The sequence below is a fragment of the Xiphophorus couchianus genome, chromosome 23 (genome assembly GCF_001444195.1).
Source record: "Xiphophorus couchianus chromosome 23, X_couchianus-1.0, whole genome shotgun sequence".
Taxonomy (NCBI): Eukaryota; Metazoa; Chordata; class Actinopteri; order Cyprinodontiformes; family Poeciliidae; genus Xiphophorus; species Xiphophorus couchianus.
In genome coordinates, this window is record NC_040250.1 from 19,979,949 (window position 1) to 20,000,204 (window position 20,256).

At 38.0% G+C, this 20,256-nt stretch overlaps 1 protein-coding gene across 5 annotated transcripts in view; it reads left to right on the forward strand.

Moving 5' to 3' along the window:
- gria3b (glutamate receptor, ionotropic, AMPA 3b) overlaps positions 1 to 20,256 on the forward strand; it is a 112,169-nt gene that overhangs the window by 37,517 nt on the left and 54,396 nt on the right. For all 5 annotated transcript variants that reach the window (XM_028008730.1, XM_028008728.1, XM_028008727.1 and 2 more), the window contains one exon: positions 19,206 to 19,393. In XM_028008730.1, the coding sequence (XP_027864531.1) occupies positions 19,206 to 19,393 (188 nt within the window). The remainder of the gene's footprint in view (positions 1 to 19,205; positions 19,394 to 20,256) is intronic.

Sequence of the window (20,256 nt, forward strand, 5' to 3'; positions counted from 1 at the left end):
CTGCCAGTCAGTTTTGGTAATTAAATAATGTTTTGTGAGACTGCACAACTTTATTTTATTGCCAGGCAGTTTTGCTTTGGTATTTTGTTGTCTGATGGAAAAACTGGTTTTTGCTAATTCTTTCAAAAATGTTTCTTGAAAAAATAAATCAGGCAGATGTGTTTAGAAAAATAATTTCCATATACAAGGTCTTCGGAGAGGACATTGGTGAAAACAACAATAAAAGCTGAATATAGCACATTTCCTTTTCATGAGAGGCTACATTTACGATGTGCTGAACACAAGCATTGAATTAAATAAATAAATGAGAATTGCAAATGACCCTGTGCTCGGGATGTGCAACACTAATCACCTGTTGAAATATATTTTCCTTTTTGCTTTCTAATTTGTGTTTGATAAAAGATTTGGTCTTCCACAACACTGGCAGCAACTTTGCAATTATTTTCCAAACTCTCCTATTAGAGAGAAAAATACAGAGAGGGAAAAACAGCTGAGTAGTACCAAGAGGTTTTTATTCAGTCAATAGAAAAGATTAATTACAGCCACACTATTCATTTAGCTCTGTTATTGGACAGGCAAAAAATGCTTTTAGCCCTCTGTGCTGTGCTTTCAGTCAGAGAGCGATGTCCATACGCTTCAGGCTCACAAGTATTGGAGAAAAATGATGGGAAATTTGTATCCTAAATGCCAATATGCGGAAGCCGTTTGAAAGCAGATGTTGCAGTTGAAGAGCTGCAGCTGAAGCAAATGGAGCTTACCTAGGCAGTGTTACACTGTCATAATAAGTGACTACTCTCCTCTTATCTGTGGTAATAAATTGACAAGCTTCCTTATGTGTGTATGTTAATATGCATGTGGATAGGGGGAGATGAAAGATCCAAAGCAACTATCACCACCCTCTACTTTGATTAATATCTGAACGAATAAGCAGAAGAAAACTCTTCGCACACTCTATCTTTACAGATACCCCTGTGAAGGGGAACACTATTGCCCTGCTCTTACAGTGTGCATCATCATATTTCCCCTTAAAAACTGGAGCGATATGGGGTGATCGGGTGAAGGTAGATGGATCCTGCCCTTTCTGTTTTTGCGGTCAGGTATGGGCAGATAATTGCCAGGTCTGTGCAGCAGAGACAGATGATTACAGGCTTTATTGTCTCTCCCAGGCACAATCAACCCTGATTCAGCAATCTCACCTTTTCTTGATTTATGAGTCACTCTCCCTCATTCTTTCCTCCCCTCCCCACCCCCCATTCTTCTTCTTTATGTGCTTTTAGCTTTCACTTATGTCTTCTCCCTCCCCCAAGTGTATGTCTTTGTGTTCACTCTGATTGTTGTTGCACAGCAGTCACAACCTTTCCTTCCTCGACGGCAGCAAAGTGCTTGGAAAAAGATGAATTGCTGTACAAATCACAAGGGGTCAGAGTATGTGCTGTTTGTTTGACATCCAAAAACAAATTTGAATTTTCCGGATCACTTAATGTGAATATCAGCATTGCACAGCTCATAGTAATTTTTGAAGGAACTGGTGCTGAGTTTTAAAGCGCTTCTTACACTGAACATTTTGACAACAGTTGTCTTTGCCTCGGCTGCATCCAACTCATTAACTGTTTGCTAAGCTACTACTTACCATAAAACAGGGTCTTTTGTTAACTTCTTAAAGATGTCTTTAACATTCAGCCCCATGCACAAACTCATAATCCTAATCCAACAGCTGCTTATTGGTACAATTACACTTAATTTAACTTTGTCTTTACTAGGCAAACAAGTTGCATGGACCTGAAGCAAGAAATAAGGACAATACAAGAAAAACATTATTTAAAAATCTGTCTTCAGGATAGATTCACAATGAGAAAGAGCCAGGTGGATGTTTGTATATACTCATCATAGGCACAACTCCATATTGATTTGGGGCTGTTTTTTTTAAAATATCAAATGAAGTCCTAATTTGCCTACGTCAGATTAGTGAAAAATGGGTAGTTTCACAGTGCTGGGCAGTTTTTTGTGTGCTGCACCCAAAATCTGCACCTAAAAGCTCAAGTGAAATTTCAGACTGTCCGTCTGAACGAACCAAATGTGTTCAGGTGAAAAGTTTTGGAATAAATCGAGATGAAAGCGTGTAATTTGACCCGGTGAGGAGATGTAAGTTTAGAGAAGTCAAAATAAGTATTATTACACCAAAGAACAAGTGTGATGTTGACTTCTTGAAGATGTGCAACTCTTAAAAGAAGAACATCATCATTCAAATGCATAATTTGTGCCCATGATGAGTGTATTCCGGCCAGCATATTACAATTACTGAATTCATTATGCAGGCAGCAAAAACATCTAACAATTCTTACTTTATTATTTTATATGGCAGCTAAGAATTAAGATTTCTTAGCTGCCATATAAAATAATGTTTGTTATATTCTTTCGTGAAAACTTTCCTCCATTTCTAAAAAAGACCTTTCAAAGGCATTTTGAATAGGCAAAAAATCTTTTTCAAAATGTGGGGCAAATGGCTGGAAACATTCAAACAGATGGATCCCTGCTTGGATAATATTTGTGTCACTCTGAGCATTCACTAAACCTAAACATTTTTGTAAGTGTTACAATTTTAAGGTGTATTGTATATTTCTCCTCCCTTATATCTTCAATAAGGGGGATTTTTTTACTAAAAAGGCAAGACGGAGCTTGAAATAGTCTATGCAACAACCTAGCATTTGTGGTAAAAAGCTAACATATGATGAGTTCAATACAGGAGGATCGTGAGAGAAAACCTTTTAAAAGCTGCAAAAGACTTGAGTTTGGGCCAGAGGTTCACCTTCCAACAAGATGTGAACCCTCAACATATACCCAAAGCTGCAGTGGAGTGGCTTAGATTCAGAGTCAGGGAGGATGTTAGATTCAATATGCAATTTGTTTATAGCCTCCCAGTCCATAGATTCATATCTAACATATATTGTAGAACTAAATATGAACATACCCCCAAAACACCTGTCCCCATAATACAGCAGAAGGTGGATGCACAATGTATTGACTCAGATATATTTTACAGATATCCCACTGAAACCACTTTGACATTTGCTGTTGTATTATAACAAAACATTAGTTGCCTTTGCAAGGCACAGTAATCCTGAATCTTTGGTAACAATGAAGCAGTAAAACTGAAGATTCAGTGTCACTGGCTGAGTTATCGGATAGTGTTTCTGAATTCTGGTGATAATGATCTAAATACTCATTACTGGTTAGAAAATATAAAAAACATATGTTGCAGTGAAGCAAAAAAACCCTTCTATTTCTGCAAAAGTAGTAAGCAGTACAGTTAGTAGTGTTGCAAACTAATGAAGCCACAGAATAAAGCCAGCCAATAATGTTTATCAGCATATTTTGAGTGTGAGTTTTTTAAAACTGTGGAAGTAACAGGGCCGGAGGGCTTTCTATTTCTATTTTAGCAATGGCCTGGAGATGCCACCTTCTCACTTACTGTTGTAATAAAAATGATTTAGGCTTGTCTCAAAATATCACTTGGCACACAAAGGCACTGAAGACAAATTAAGAATAATGCTGAGCTATGTATCCTCTGTTTTCATCATTGCCACCATTAATCAATACTCTGAATGTGATGCAGCTCATAGGAAAACAATTCAGCAGCTGCCTGTTGCACAGAAGAAAGCTAATATGACCCCTTGCTTTGATCATTTGCTTTTATCTTTCAAGTGGTGATAGTTCAACTATGTCATGACCTCATTATAGAATCTGGACAAAGCAATGCCATGTGAAGTCTTATTTAATTTTTAACCATTTTCTGAGCATGCTGTTTTTTATTTTTCAATGAACTCACATGAAACAACAAGATGTGTAGAGAATAAGGATTTCACAATCAATTTTCATAATATATGGCCTTAGATGGCAATGTAGATATCTACGGAGTAGAAAAGCGCTTTCTGTCAAATTGATGTGTGAAATATTATGGCCAACAAAGTTATCCTACAAGCATGCATTATAAAGTTGTTGAACAGTTTAAAAAAAAGTTCACATTTCAAACTTTGCACAGGAGGAATGTGTTTGCATTGTATAAGAAGCATTGAGGGATGTTAGGAGCTCCTTTATTGTCTTCTGGAGAACAGTTTTTGCATAAACCCAAATCAAACAAGTCAATCTGGGTTTTGCACAATGTAAGCAATGACAACTCGGTGCTGTTTAAAACAGCAAATAAATGATGACAATAAAAAAGTAGAGAATGATTCTTTTCAAATGCAGTTGTTGGATGTTCAGTTTAAACATGCACATAATGTATTTGAATTACTTGCAGGAACAAGAAATAAAAGCAGGAAAAGACAAAATGTGAAGTGAAAAAGCCACTTGTATGTCTGTATTAGAGAAGGTGAGATTGTATTATAAAAGATGTAACCGCAGTTTGATTTTATTCAAGCTCTAACTCCCCAAATAACCTCTACATTCATTAAGATGTGTTTTTACAGCATCTAATTAAATTTCCTTTAACACTAGAATATCTAGTGTTTGACGTAGAACCGTTTTTGCTGATCAATTTATCTAATTTGCAGAAACAGTTAGGATACACTTGAAAGCAGAAAAAAATCTCTACTGATCACATAAATAGTTATATTCCTTTCACAAAATATTGACATTTTTCATAATTTGATAGAGTGAGACCTCAATAAGTTAGTGCTCTCAAAAAAAGAACACAAGAAAAAGAAAATAAAAAATACAATAGACAATCCAATACACTTTTTAAAGTTTTAAAACATTTTTTAACATTTTTTAATTATTACATCAAACTACCTTGACCAAGCCTGACCCAGTGTGAAAAAGTAGTTTTCAATCTTTAAATTGACAGGGATTAACCATATCTTTTGGAAAGATGTGCTTAGTTTTCCAAGCCATATAAAAAACCCCAAAACAAACAATGAAAAATCTTTCATTCAAGATAAAGTAGGCTAAATGTTCTTACGACCAACTTGTTATGCCCCAATTTAAATAAGTTCAGGATCAGATGACAATTAAGGTCCACAACATCCATCACTGTCTCTGCTTCAGCGAACCACGGGAAGAGGCACTATTCACAAAAGTAGAAATCATAGAACAGTGGTGAAGGTTCTTGCCAAAATTTGTCTAGTAGTGCATTAATAATTTCTTGAGAATGTCACATTAAAACACCTTAAGGAAAAGCACACCTCACTTGCCTCAGTAAAGGTCAGTGTTCACAATTCAACAAAGGCAAAGAATAAAATTTCAAGGGACTGAAAAAGACCATCTCACATTTGTCAAAAAATATTTTGATGAAAGAAGAGCTTTTGAACGACAGGGTGACCACAAGTAGCTACTTTGATTTTGTCTACCTTCTGGGATCCTTTGCACAAAAGAGGATTTTAAAACTGTATGCTTTCTGTCAAGCTACAGTTCAGCAGAGAGGAGAATAGAAGGACAGATATAGGTCAGAGGGGAGTAAATATCTGAAGTGAACTTTGTTCCCCATCCTTTAGCATCCTCTCTAATTGGCTATCTAGAGACAGTTGCCTTTGTTCCTCAAAAGAGTCCTACAATAAATGCCTCCTGCTTATCTCCTGAATGCCTTGGATGCCAACTCAAATGAAGTCGGATCTTTAATTAGATTAATGTGGTTTGGCATTCCTACTCCAGTGTGTGTCAGCATAATTAAAGATGCGATCAGGGTGATGTGTAGTGTTAGTTTTTCCTGTACTCAGAGTCGTTTGCATATATGCCAGAAAGCTTCATTTTGGTCCCATCTGACCATTGCGCTTTCCTCATTGTGTCCCCTACATTGTTTGTGACAATGGAAAATGCAACTACTTATGGTTTTCTTGCATGAATGAAACATTGGTGGAGTGCATAACTCGTAGTTGTACTGCTAACAAAATCTCTGTAGATCTCTGCAGCTCCAATGGAGATAAGATGGGCCTCTTGGCTGCTTGTCTGATTAATGCTCCCCTTTCCTGGCCTGTCAGTTTTGGTGGACGGTCATGTCTTGGTCAGTATGCAGCTGTGCTATACTCTTTACACTTTGTTAAATGGATTGAAAGTTACTCTGAGGAATGCTCAAAGCAAAGTGTTGATTTATTATCTAACCAAACCTTCTACAACTTTATCCATGACCAGGCATGGGCCGGTCTGAAATGATTATGGTACGATAACCTTACTTGTTTGCATGAATGTGTTGGAGTTGCTGGGTTGTGCATTTGAGTAAGTTTAATTGAAAGGCGGACGTACAGAGTGCTTCTGTAGCTTTACCTAAGCAGGACTTTAGCTGGACACACATTTTGTATATACACATTCATACTTGTGATTCCTTTCTGTGTGCATATGATTTAGATATACAATCATCACATCAAACTCCATATCACAATCTAAAACAGAATAAAAACTCCCAACATGACACATCTGTCAATAAAAAGATGACTGTTGTCACGTATAACCTGATTTGTCTTAGATGGAAGCAGTGGAAACGTATTTATACTATTAGATGTTTAGATGATCAGTATAACTTAATTGTGTTATGTACCAAATATCAAGCAATCAAGTACCAACTCGCACGCTAAAGAGGAATGAAATTTCGGCATCACACCTGTAATTTAAAACAGCTTCCAAAGAGAATTGAGGTTGACTGTGACTACAGAGATTATGTTGGTAGGCTGATTCTGAAACTCTTTTTAACTTCCCATATCTGTCCGAATTGTTGTGTAAAATAACACATTTTAGAATTGTAGTCATAATACAGTGATACTGCAAAACTTTTATATTTCTTTCACTGATTTCTGATGCTAATGGTAGCTTGTTAATTTCAAGACAAAATAAACCTTACCTTTAATTTAGCAAATAGTGATAGGTGTTGCTCCCTTGATGTATCATCATGTTTGTTGTGCACATAGACCCACTTTCTTCCTCCAAGTTGCCATCTGTCTTCTTAAGGTTGTCAAAGTGTTCCCATATAGCGGACTAAACAGAGCTTTGGGGGGCATTTCAGGGGACTTGCCTGAACTTGCAGGGATGCACACACTTTGTGACTTTTTCATATCGTGGTATACCTTGAAACCGGTATCTGGCTCATTCCTATCTGTGGCCTGTCTGCTGTGTTCCCTGATCCTCAGGATGCTGTTTGTTCACTATTGGTTTTTAACAATCTTGTCCAGAATTTATACTGATTTTACGTGAGGCACAGATAAGCTCTATCAACTAATTAAGGAACTCCCTGCAGTTTGGCATGCTAGGTTTTATTTAGGGGTATCAAAGTACTGAATGTGCTGTAGCAGAATTGGTGGGGTTCATGTAGATTGTATCAAAGGACTCTGCTTTTTTTGTTTTGACCTCGCTTCATTTTAAAACTCAAAACATGTCTTTCACAAAAATGCAGATCAACAGCGTATTTTCCGCTTTCCTAGTTATAAAAAAATATTTTGCTCCTGCCCTGACATAATTCATACAAATATTTTCAAGCAAGTGCAACCCTGTCCTCCACAAAAGGTGATTTATCCTTTCTACCCCCAGTCAGATAATAAGTGTGAATTTCAGGTGCTTACTGCAGCCATGTCTGTATCATACACACTTTGTTTCTTCAACATTCATGTCCCATCTCAGCAACAATAATACCACTTCGGCTGCACCCAGCTGCGACACACACACACACACACACACACGCACGCACCCACACACGCACCCCCACACAAGTCTTTTGTGCTTTAGTGAACTTCTCCTTCATGGTGAATTCGTAACAACTAAATTATGCATGCATCAGGAGAATAAATCAGCTTGGACACGCTGACAAGAAAGGGCACATCAGAGAAGCCATAAAATGCACTAGAAAAATAATATTAAAGAAATATGGATGAAGCGATGCATCACCAGCATTCACCTTCTCTTTTTATTTTGCACACATAAACTGGTATCACTGCCAAAGTGACAGCCCAATAAACAGTGTCAAAGCTGCAGAGCCAACCATCTAATTCAGTAACCTCTTGAAAAACTGTGAGTCAAGCACCTGTAACTGAGCAAAAAAAACATGATATGAGAGCCACCGTCTGTCAGAATAAGCAGACAATAAACCTCTCTGCTTTCCCTGTGTCCTCTTAACTGAACCTGGAATGAAGCTATTTTACCACCTGCCCAGTGTTGGCTTCAGCAGCCATGAAATTACAACTGGGAGCTTCCTTTTTTCATTATAACAAAGTGCCCTGGCCTTTTCTTGAAGCAGCCATGGAGAAGGCTGATTGCTTTGATGTTACTGTATGCCACTGGGCCAATTTGTTTCTTTGAAAGAACAAACGTATGTATAATCCTAAACAGTAAACAATAAACCATAATCATTTCAAACTAATAAAAAAAAAATCTTCCTCTCCTTTTACATTTTTCTTTGTGCTTCAGCTGTGCAAAGACTTCAGAGCAGAACCTAATTAGTCCCTTCCAAAAAAACACATACACAACGTTGTCTGTTTGTCAAGATCCATGTATACTGTACACAAGTGTGGCGCAGTTTGTAGTAAGTGAAGTGGAACAAAAATTGCCAGGGAAATATTGAGGAGCTCCCCAAAGTCTGTGGGTGGATTTTCACCAGGGAAAAGTGCTCCTCTCATCTCTCCTGCGCATGTAAAAGAAACAGACAGCACGCTGATTTAGTTTGATTTTACACCTGCTATCTTGTTGATTAGAACAACACCCTGGGTAGAAGCTGTTTTGGTTACAGTCCTGCTGTAAGTGGCATGTCAAAGCTTTGGCAGCAGACTTTTGAGCTACTTTGCTGGCCTTCCTTTTATTTTGAAATTATACCAGGAATAATTTTTTTTATATTTTACAAATTTTGATTAATCTCCCGCCTTTCAAATTGCACATGTTGATGCTTTGATTGAATTGCTTCATTTTACATTGAACTTTGGTTGTCCTAATAAAGCAGTCTCGTCACCCAGTTCTTTTAACCTTAGTTTATGTTAAAAAGATTTATTCAGACAAACATGTTAGTTTGTTAATAATGATTCTATTGGTTTCAGTCCAGGTTTATAAATATTCTCTCTGTTGCCGCGAAACAACTGAGAATGAAATAATTTATTTGACATTTAGAAAATGCTTTTCCAAAATCCAAGACAAAAGGAGACACAGAAAGTCATATATTTGGCACCACACCAGCAGAGGTAAATGGTTTGCACATGGTGCATGTAGAGTTCATCTCTACCTGATCGTTTTTCTCTTTCTTTTTCTTTGTAATATATCTTTTATGGAGAGATTGTAATAGCATTACCTCTGCAAAGCAGAGTCCCCATCTCTCTTCGGTTATGTATCAGGCCAACCCTACTTTTACAAAATGTTATCTCTGTGCTTTCAGCTCAGTTGTTTCTGATTCCATGTGAGACCTGGGACAGTGCTCAACAGGGCATTTCAGGCTGCCAGAGACCCCCATTTACCAGAGTACTGGCACATTACAGCAGAGAGCTACTACATTTAGTGTTGGCTCCACATCTGCCATGTCTGGCCCCTTAGATTTTTATCCATCATAAATAGGTTGAGGCTATTTGGTTTGGGCTGCTGTTTTCAGTTGATTGTGAACCAATTTGTTTTTTGAGTAACTCTCAGGGTATCATTGGCTCATTTCTTTGTACAGAACCTTGCAAAGTATTTAGACCCCTTGGACCTTTTTACATTTTAGCATGTTACAACCACAAACTTCATTGTATTTAATAGGATTTGTGCTGCATTTTGAATAATTACACAAAATGGTGCAAATTTGTGAAGTGAAAAATATATACATAGTTTTCAAACGTCTTTAAAATAAAAAAAAAATCTGAAGTAGTGCAGCTCATATTGTCTCATATTGACGATTTCAATGTTTGTTGGTTGAGTATGACATCTTGTATCTTCTCCCTGTTCCTTTTCGAACAGATCATGTAAAATTTCATGGCAGTTGGGCATGATCAATTTTTTTCTTGGTTTTACTTTTTGTCTATTTGAAATATATAAATACATAAAATAAATAAACCCCTATACTGTGATTCCTATAAATAAAATCAAGTGGAACCAATTTCTTACTAATGTCACCCAAGTTTGTCATGTAAGCCACAATAGTTGTCAGCAAATGGTGAGATCTCCAACTAAGATGGGAGAATCTGTGGACAAGACAAGAATGGGAACCTTTGCTAAAAACCAAAAGATGTCCAATTGGTAGTTTTCCAAAAGCCATGTAGATGACATAGCAAACATAGAAGAAAATGCTCTGGTCATCAAAAAATGAACTATTTTGACGTACTGTACATGCTGCTCCCTGTGTAGATAATCCTGAACACACCATCCCCATGATGGGAGACGGTAGTGGCAGCATCAGTCTGCAGGTCTGCTTAAGCAAGGAAAGCAAAAATGGTCAGAGTTGACAGGTAAATGCAGAGACATTGAGGGAGAACATCTGGAATGGTGTTCACCTTTTAGCAGAACAATAACCCTGAACATACAGATACAAGTTGTGAATCAAAGCCTGTTAATGACTTGGAATGGCCTACTCAATTTCCATACTAAAATCTCGGTGAGAGTCTTTGCAAAAGACTTAAAAATGGATGCTTTGCCTTTTTATCAAGTAAATACCTGCTTTCACTTGTAATAAAACACAACACATTCTAGATGTTGCAATTGTGAAAAAAGTTGAAAACTCCTCCACCACTTAAAAAAAAGCAAAAAAAACTTCAAATACATGGAAGTTTGTGGTTGTAAATCGACAGAATATGAAAATGGGTATGACCGTATTTTCTTAGCTGTTTCATTAGATTACTAGATTTAGTGTTAAGATTATTGAAAGGCAAGCAGTAACACAATAATGCAAAATGAGTAACTAGTGTTGTTGTGGTTCTGAAGCTGAAAGCCATGTTTCAGCTAATGCTAAGGTGCTTGATTCAGAGGGATTAGAGTATTTCTTTGAATTACAGAGTTAGCGCAGATTGGCTGTGAGATATGAGTGGAAGAGTGTGAGGGGGAAAGAAAGCGAGATGGAGGTCTAGCAATGAAGCCTAATGAGAGTCAGGCAACCAAAGAAGCTGGGCAATAAGATTAGATGCAACTCAATTCAATTACTGCTGAGCCTCCACGGGTGACGCTTCAAAACTCATCCTGTTAGGAACCGGTTCGGAGACGAAGGAGAGGGCTGCAGCTCTCACTTAGCCACTCTACGCTGCGCTGCTACAACATCTCATTCGCAACAGCTCTGCTTTTATAAGCACACACGGTGTCTTTAGGCTCCATCTGGATTTGATAGCAGGAAAATGTCGGAATAATTGAGTTTTTATCCAATGCAGCTGTTTATGCACTGCTCCACAAACTGTACAGTTGTTCCAAGAGAGCATTTGGAGATTAAAAAGCAACTTAACACCCTGTTCAGGCATGAAAACAGCCCATTTACATGTTCAGAAACCAACTTTTGTCCAACAAAGTCTCTCTGCCATTAGTTACGCCTCTGGCACTGACATCATTTGTCTCTCAGCTTGGTTCCTCCGTATTAGCTCTTAGTCATACATTCACCCCAACATTCACTGCAGACTATACAACTCAGCCCGAACTTATGCTTTTGTAAAGATAAATACTGCAGCTGAATACAAACAATGTTTTACAAGCTCCTTTTACTCTGTCGAACATTTAGATGTACATCTAACCCATCCATGTGTCAGCCTCAGCAGTGTGCGAGCAAGTGCTTTCTTTTCTAAACGCAATTGCAGGCATCAAAGTTAACCTTTACTTTTGCTCTGTATCCTGGCAACGTTATGTTGCAGAAACACTTGTGTGTTTTATCACAACCAAAATGAAACATGAGAGGAGGTCACTGTGACATTGCGTCACTATTTGAGATACCAAAAACAGATGCATGGAAGACATTTTCCCAGAAATGTTGTACCTAAGGCAAGAGCGATCACAATGAGAAGTAATGAAAATGGATTTATAGAGATATACTCTTGTCTCCATTCTATGATTAGTACTGAGAAGCTTGATCAGCAGAAGCTGCTGCACGCTGTTGCATTTGTAGTGCAGCGATTTATAGGAGGTGATAAGGAAACTGTGTTGTTGTCTTCCATAATTTATGTAGTTGACTGTGTTATATTTTCAGATGCAGCACAGCTGTGGAGTTCCTGGCAAAGACTTGCATTTATTTACAACTTTTTTTTCTCCATGTTGTAAATAAATACCACTATCAAGAGCATTTATGAGGCCCACAAGGGTTGTTTGGAAGGATGAAATTTTATACTAGCTGAGGATCAAACTTACTCCATCTGCAAAAATAGTGACTGACTGCCTCAACTCTGTTCTAAAAGCATGGGCAATGCTTAATTGCAAGTGAACTTTTCCTTAGATGTTTTTGATTTTAACAGACTAACACAAAGCAGTTAAACTTGTACTGGAAATTTACAATCCACAGGGGATCAATTTAATTTCAATATAAGTCCGGTTGTTCTTTAAAGGCTTCATAAGTTTGGTAGAACATTAGTAGAGGAACAGAAACATGAAGATGAACACAACAGAGAGGTCAGGAATGGAAAGAAATTTAAAGCAGAGTCAGTGTTTAAAACATTATCTCAACCTTAGAAAATACACCAGAGCACTGTTCAATCCATCGTCCTAAAATTTTACTTTTGAGCGGGACCCTGGTCCTAACCATTCCACTAGAGCAACGGTGGAAGGATTCATATCAAAACATATTTGCTTAAGATAATTTATGAGGCCTACCAAAGCTATTTAGAAGAATGAAATAATATTCTGGCTCAATCTAAGTTGGTTCTACAAAATTTGGATTCAGGGAGGCTGAATACAAATTCATGCCATATTTGTTTTTAGATTTTTATATGTAACCCAAGTGAAAATAATGGATAATGGATGTCCACCCACCTCACAATTATGAGGTACTTTGTGTTGGTCCATCACATAAAGTCCCAATAAAAAGCATTTAAGCCTGTAGGTCCATGTAACGATGGTCAAATAGGCATTGATGCTACTGAAAAAATTCATTATGTATCATGGAGAATAAAACTGCATGAAAAAGGTTTCAGTTCTGTGTAGATTTTTAAGTCAAAATCACAAAACACAAACTTTTCTGCTGACTTGGGGAAAAAAGAATAAGAGCAGAAATAATCCTTCTCCGGACAGACTATTTACTGCCACCAGATTCCATCTCTTCATTTCCATACAAATGTAAAACTCTGCAGGCATGGAATCTTCTGTGAATCTTAAATGAATCCAATTGTTCCTGAGCAGTTCCGCGTTTGCCAGCAGCAGCGAGGAGACAAATGCTGTACAAATCAGCAATTTCAAAATAAAAGGCCTCCATGATTTGAATCTGATTGACAGAACGGTGTTTCATTCCTCCGCACTGGAGACGTTTTATTTATATTTATTTCTATGGCACCTCCAACCTCATACAAAAGAACATTATATATTTTTCATGCACACTACCATTGACACTTGCATAAAATAAGCCAAAAATCCTCTCTGCGTTCCCATGAGAGTCTTTTTGTCTTTTATTCCTTAAGGTTCTGAGATATATAATATTGTCTGTCGAGCTGCACAGCTACAACCATCAGATACCTGTAAACCCATAACAAACACCAACTCATATCTTTTTATCATGTCATGCAGCCGATGTGATTACAGCATGCTGAATGGCTCACTGACATTTTCTACCTTGCAGAGCTTTCTTAAACATTTCCAAACCAACAGAGACCATTTTGACCCAGTTAATCTGCATGACGCCTCTTAACGTGAGAAGCTTTTACTGCTGGGAAGACTGAGATGCTGTTCAGCTGGATGATGATTGGTGAAGTTCGGAGCACGTCTTCAATGAATAATGCATCCATGTTCTTCAAACCTGCATCCTGTCACTTCAGCTTTAGGCGGATGAGTTTTGAGAAATTATAGCAGACAAGCTACTTTGGCTGGTCATGTTAAAATCATATTAAACTCTATATATTTCTTTTTGTTTTAATTTTATCTTTCATTTAAATATATAAATCGTGTTGAATGTTATAAAAAAGCATTATCTTTAACATTTATATGCTCATTAAGTTTATTTGATCCTCTTGAAGACATTTAGCTGTCAGTCAAATTTTTTCGGGTATAATTTAAACAGATATTTTACTGTGGAAATCTTTTCCGCTTTGCCTCTGTAATCCGTCGTCCCTGCATGTTGAGGATTCTTGATTGTTTTCGGCTTTTTCTGTCTGCTGTTATCCACGTGATCTTTGTAAATTCTGCAAATTTATGGTCAGTTTTCCGGCAGAAAAATACACTGCCTTGCCAAAAAAAAAGTCGCCACCTGGATTTAACTAAGCAAATAGGTACAAGCCTCCTATTGGATAAGTACTGCATAGGCGATTATCTTTCAGCTGGTAACAAGTTATTTAACCCCAGCTGATGCAATGAGTAACTCCTCATTTCTTAAACAACCATGGCAAAAGACACATCCTGTGGTCGTGGAAAAGACGTTAGTCTGTTTAAGAAGGGTCAAATCATTGGCATGCATCAAGCAGAGAAAACATCTAAGGAGATTGCAGAAACTACTAGAATTGGGTTAAGAAATGTCCAACGCATCATTAAAACTGGAAGGATGGTGGGGAACCATCGTCTTCCAGGAAGACATGTGGTCGGAAAAAAATCCTGAATGATCGTGATCGGCGATTACTTAAACATTTGGTCAAATCAAATCGAAGAAAAACAACAGCAGAACTCAGGAGTATGTTTAATTGTGAACGCAAAAGCATTTCCACACGCACAATGCGAAGGGAACTCAAGGGGTTGGGATTGAACAGCTGTGTAGATGTAAGAAAACCTCTAATCAGTAAGGCTAACCAGAAAAAAAGGCTTCAGTTTGCTAGGGAGCATAAAGATTGGACTCTGGAGGAATGGGAGAGGGTCATGTGGTCTGATGAGTCCAGATTTACCCTGTTCCAGAGTGATGGGCGCATCAGGGTAAGAAGAGAGGCAGGTGAAGTGATGCACCCATCATGCCTAGTGCCTACTGTACAAGCCTGTGGGGGCAGTGCTATGATCTGGGGTTGCTGCAGTTGGTCAGGTCTAGGTTCAGCAACATTGTGTGCCCAAAGAATGAGGTCAGCTGACTACCTGAATATACTGAATGACCAGGTTATTCCATCAATGGATTTTGTCTTCCCAAATGGAACGGGCATATTCCAAGGTGACAATGCCAGGATTCATGGGGCTCACATTGTGAAAGAGTGGTTCAGGGAGCATGAGACATCTTTTTCACACATGGATTGGCCACCACAGAGTCCAGACATTAACCCCATTGAGAATCTTTGGGATGTGCTGGAGAAGGCTTTGCGCAGTGGTCAGACTCTCCCATCATCAATACAAGATCTTGGTGAAAGATTAATGCAACACTGGATGGAAATAAATCTTGTGACACTGCAGAAGCTTATTGAAACAATGCCACAGCGAATGCGGGCTGTAATCAAAGCTACAGGCGGTCCAACAAAATATTAGAGAGTGTGACCATTTTTTGGTGGCGACTTTTTTTTTTTGCCAGGCAGTGTATATACTGTATATATATATATATATATATATATATATATATATATATATATAGCGAGATAGAGATAGAGTTAGATTAATAGATATATATATTTAGAGATATAGATATATCTATTTATATATAGTAATAGTAATATTAATAATAATAATATCATTATTATTATTATTAATATCCATCCATTATAAAGCACACTAAATCTTTTTGGACTGTGGGAGGAAGCCGGAGCGCCCGGAGAGAACCACATATGGACATGGAGAACCAGAAAACCCCATTAGACAGAACCAGGCTGGGATTCAAACCCAGGACTTTCTTACTGCAAGGCAGCAGTGTTACCCACTGAGCCACTGTGCAGCACTGATGTTTTATTCACACCAAAGGAGAATTTAGAAACTAATTAACCAAACAGTGATGACTTTAGATTGTGGCAGGAAGCCGGAGCGCCCGGAGAGAAACCTGCAAACAGGATGTTAACTTTTGATAGTTTATTCACAAAATTCAATGTTTCTTCCTCCTCTAAAAACAGCTTTGTTGTTTTGGAGATTAGTGGCAGGAGAAACCATTAGGTGGGATTTTCTGTGGAGTGTGGCGTTTCTCTTCATGTGTTTGCTTCTCATTATGAATCCCACTTTTGTACACGTTTTCTTGAGAACAGGTTCAGAAAGCTTTAAGAACTGAGAACGATTTCTGAACCTGTTGGGAAACCTTTAAAGAGGTTGTCCTCTATAGAGGACGTCTTTATGGCAGCTGGAATCTGAGGATAATCTTTTTGTTCATCATAGAAAACCTCACAATCTAGATCAGTTTTTCTTTTGGGGAATCAGTGACATCCGGTCCCAAAGTCTTTCCTCATCCTCAGTGACCTGCTACGTCTGGGGCAGTTTTGTGTTTGTGAACAGTCTTCTTCTTCTTTTTCTTCTTCTTTTTCTTTTGGGGAATCAGTAAACTCTGGTCCCAAAGTTTTTCCTCTTCTTCTGAGGTTGAACTGTTGCATTGGGGGTAGTTTTTCTTTTGCGGAATCAGTAACATCCGGTCCCAAAGTCTTTCCTCATCCTCAGAGTGACCTGCTACGTCTGGGGCAGTTTTGTCTTTGGGAACAGTCTTACTACCTGGGGCTTCACTCCTGCTCCTGTGTGTTAACCCCGATGTCCCGTTTGGGGACCATTTAAGGTAAGAGACCCTGGAGGATGCGCCATTTCTCGATGAGCTCCAAACCTGAGCTTTGCGATTCGCCCCAGAAGAAACTTCCCCAGCCGGGTCAGCTCTATGTCTGGGAACCGATGGAAGGCCGTCCCAAAACAAATCTGTCTCAACATCCTTGGGGGTACTTTTAACTGAGTCATTTCCAGGAAAGAAATGGTCGAATACTTTCCTCATCCCTGTCGTCACCAGATATCCTAGTCCAAAACCAACTGGGAAAATTAAAGGGTATGGCATCTTTGAAACACAAAAATCCTCACTAGACACAAAACCTGAATCTCACTGAAGCGTTTGGATTCTAACTGATGTGTTGAGATTCAAGCAGTTAAAGCCTCAGAACTTCTTTGATCTGTTGTGATGTTCATGATGTCGTCAGTGACCTCATCAGTGAGGTCACTGTGGTTCTGGGGAGGGTCCTGCTTCTGATCGTTGCTATGGGAACGAACAGATAAGTTCTGCCCGACTCAAACTGAAATAATGACCAAATATTTAATAAGTAATTTTTTTTCCCATTTATTTAACATGAATTGATTAACATTAGATTTCTACCTTGGTTTTCTGTACCTGCTGCCATATGAATTGTCTTTATCCATTATTAATTTGGTTCTGGGAGGAAATTGTTCAGATTTTATAAACATTTGCAAAACAAAATTTTCTCTAATCTTTGTTAACTCTATGTTAATGATCAAATTTTATATATTTTATACTACCTTGTTCTGAAATTGTTAATATCAGTAATGATGTAATTTGTTGCACAACTAATATTAGTATTGATTAAACTTAGATCTTAAACAAATAATAAATGAATAGAAAAGTATCACATATGTATATAGATAGATAGATCTATCTATATCTATATATAAAGATATTGATAGATTGATCTATCTTTAGATCTATATAAATATATATATAGATATATAGGTCTATATATCTATATACGTACTGTGTGTAGATATCCTTACCTTGTTAAAAACTATGCATATATGAATTTTTCAGAGCTAACTTCTTGAAAGCTATTCCACTCATTTGATGAGGCACATCAGCACATCTATGATATTAAGGAAGCTATGGTGCTAAAATAAAAGCCACATTTTGTGCAAAAAACAAAATAATGGGATTTTCACTTGTACTACAAACTCTCCAGGACTTTAAATTGCCCAGGACTGCAGTAAACACAACAATGTGTTGTGCAACAAGTACTGGCTAGCCACTGATCAATTTAGCCTGGAAACCTGCCAATCTGGTAGTCCCTTCAGTCTCTAGGCAGCATGAACTTTTACCTTTAGTGATGACACAATCTGTCTGCCTCCACCTTTTACTCTGCCACATGGCGTTAGGTCACGTGGTGGCAATGCGGTTTGTGAGATATCATAGATACATACCATGAATTAGACTTACAACAACCCCAAGCCTAAACCCTCTTGACCAGGACATTTAACATTTTTTGTTTTGATTTGTTCTTTCTTTAACATTTTTCACTGTCAATGTGGAGATCTGCTTGCCCAGAGAAAGTGCTTACAGGAGTAAAAAAAAGACAAGTGTTTACTTTGTCCACAGTAGCGTGTCAGGAAATCTGCATAGCATCGTCTCATATCAAACTATATAAATCATGATATAAAATCTATATGTGCATGCCAGAAATTTGGTACTGTGCCACACTTTTTTTCTTCCCCGCTTTCTGTAATAGTTACCCACATGTCAAACTATGAAAAATGAACGGAGATACTGAATAGAGGCTTATTTGACATTCAATTTGCAATTTCACTGTCCTTGGTTTTTAATGAATTACCGGCAGTGTGTTTGATTTTCATGAATAACCTTCATGTTCATTGTCACTTGTTCAACACTGGAGATGAGTTAAGCCATTTTTATTCCAGCTTGTGCTACATGCAATTCATCGCCCCAGAATTAGGGCTACATTATTCATTCTGTGGTGTGTGATTTGACCGCAGTGTTTCTGAGCGCACTGTTAAATGAAAATATTTCACGTGTGAATTAATCATTAGAAGGGCTCATTCCCCATTCTTCTCATAGCATAATGATCTCTCTCTTTAACTCTGGCCTGGATGAATCTTTTATTGTCTTTATCTTTAAATGCTCAGGCACAATCCTCTAAGGAGACAAGGGACACAGCAGAGTGTTTCACAGGAACGTCAAAGTCAACATGTGGCTGAGCTAAATGCCATCTTTTAATAGATGCCAAGTGCAATAAAACCACTTACTGATCTTTCAATAATGTGGAAATACAATCCCTTTTCATACACATAAAATTCTGTACAATTTTGAACACAAATTGTCCAAACAATAGACAATATTTAGGCTCTGCAGAAGTCCAAATACTTTAATTTAATGAGATGGCCTTTTAACCTCTATTAACCACCAGAATATTTCAGAAGTCAGGCTGCCCTTGCATAATTATTTCTTTGACCCCGACTGTGTTTTTTTTTTCTTTCAATCTACTGAGTCATTCTGTCTTCCTCTCCAGGTTTTTCCATCCTGCAGGCTATTATGGAGGCAGCAGTGGCCAACAACTGGCAGGTGACTGCTCGCTCTGTCAGCAGCACAACGAACGCAACAGAGTTCAAGCAAGTCATTGAAGAGATGGACAGGAGGCAGGAGAAGCGCTATGTGATCGACTGCGAGGTGGACCGTATCGATACTATATTGGAACAGGTGGGTGCTGCAATTTAGATTCATATTCTGATATGGCAAGTATCAGAATATGAATACTTCATATTCTAATTCTTCTTAAAAGATCCAAGAGTCCCAAATCTTTTGTTGTGCTCTTGTGTTAAACACAAAATTAATTTATGTAAAGTAACTCTATATTCTAAAAAGAAAGTTTTATTCTAGTAGGTAAGAGTCCTCTCACACTCTGCACATTACTGATGTCCAATGTTTTACAAAGGGGTTACTCTTTTGTCAGTTAGAGCTACATTAAGAAAACTCTGTGTTGAATGAACATGAAGGATATGTTCATCCTGAAGGATATGTTCTTTCATCTTGATTCTACTTTGTTTGAATTTTAAAGCTCCCAAATACTCTGGCGTACTGTATGTATTTTGTGACCCACATGCACTATCTGCAAACGGTTGAGATTTTATAGTTGACCGTGCCGATTTCCGACATTTCTCATGATAAAATCCTTTTTTGCTTGTTTTTTCAGATCACTACTAACTCCATTTGTATCAGCTCAAGACTGTTCTGTTCTGCTACTTCTAGGAAAATATGAAAAAGAAAAAGGCCCATGGATCCCAGATCCCAGTCAGGGATATTTTCTACGTGTTCCTGACGGAGTTGTAGTAGACTGGAATGCTTTATGCAAAAGTATTGTTGGCAGCTGTGGTGCTTCTAGTAGTAGGAGTACAGTCACTTACTTTGGTTTAATGCAGTGGTCACAAACTCAAGTCCTGAAGGGCTGGTGTCCAGCAGCTTTTATATGTGTTCATGGTCCAGCACAGCTGAATCAAATAGCTTGACTGACTCCTCAGCATGCAGTCGAGCCCTGCAGAGTCTTATTATGACCTAATTGTTTG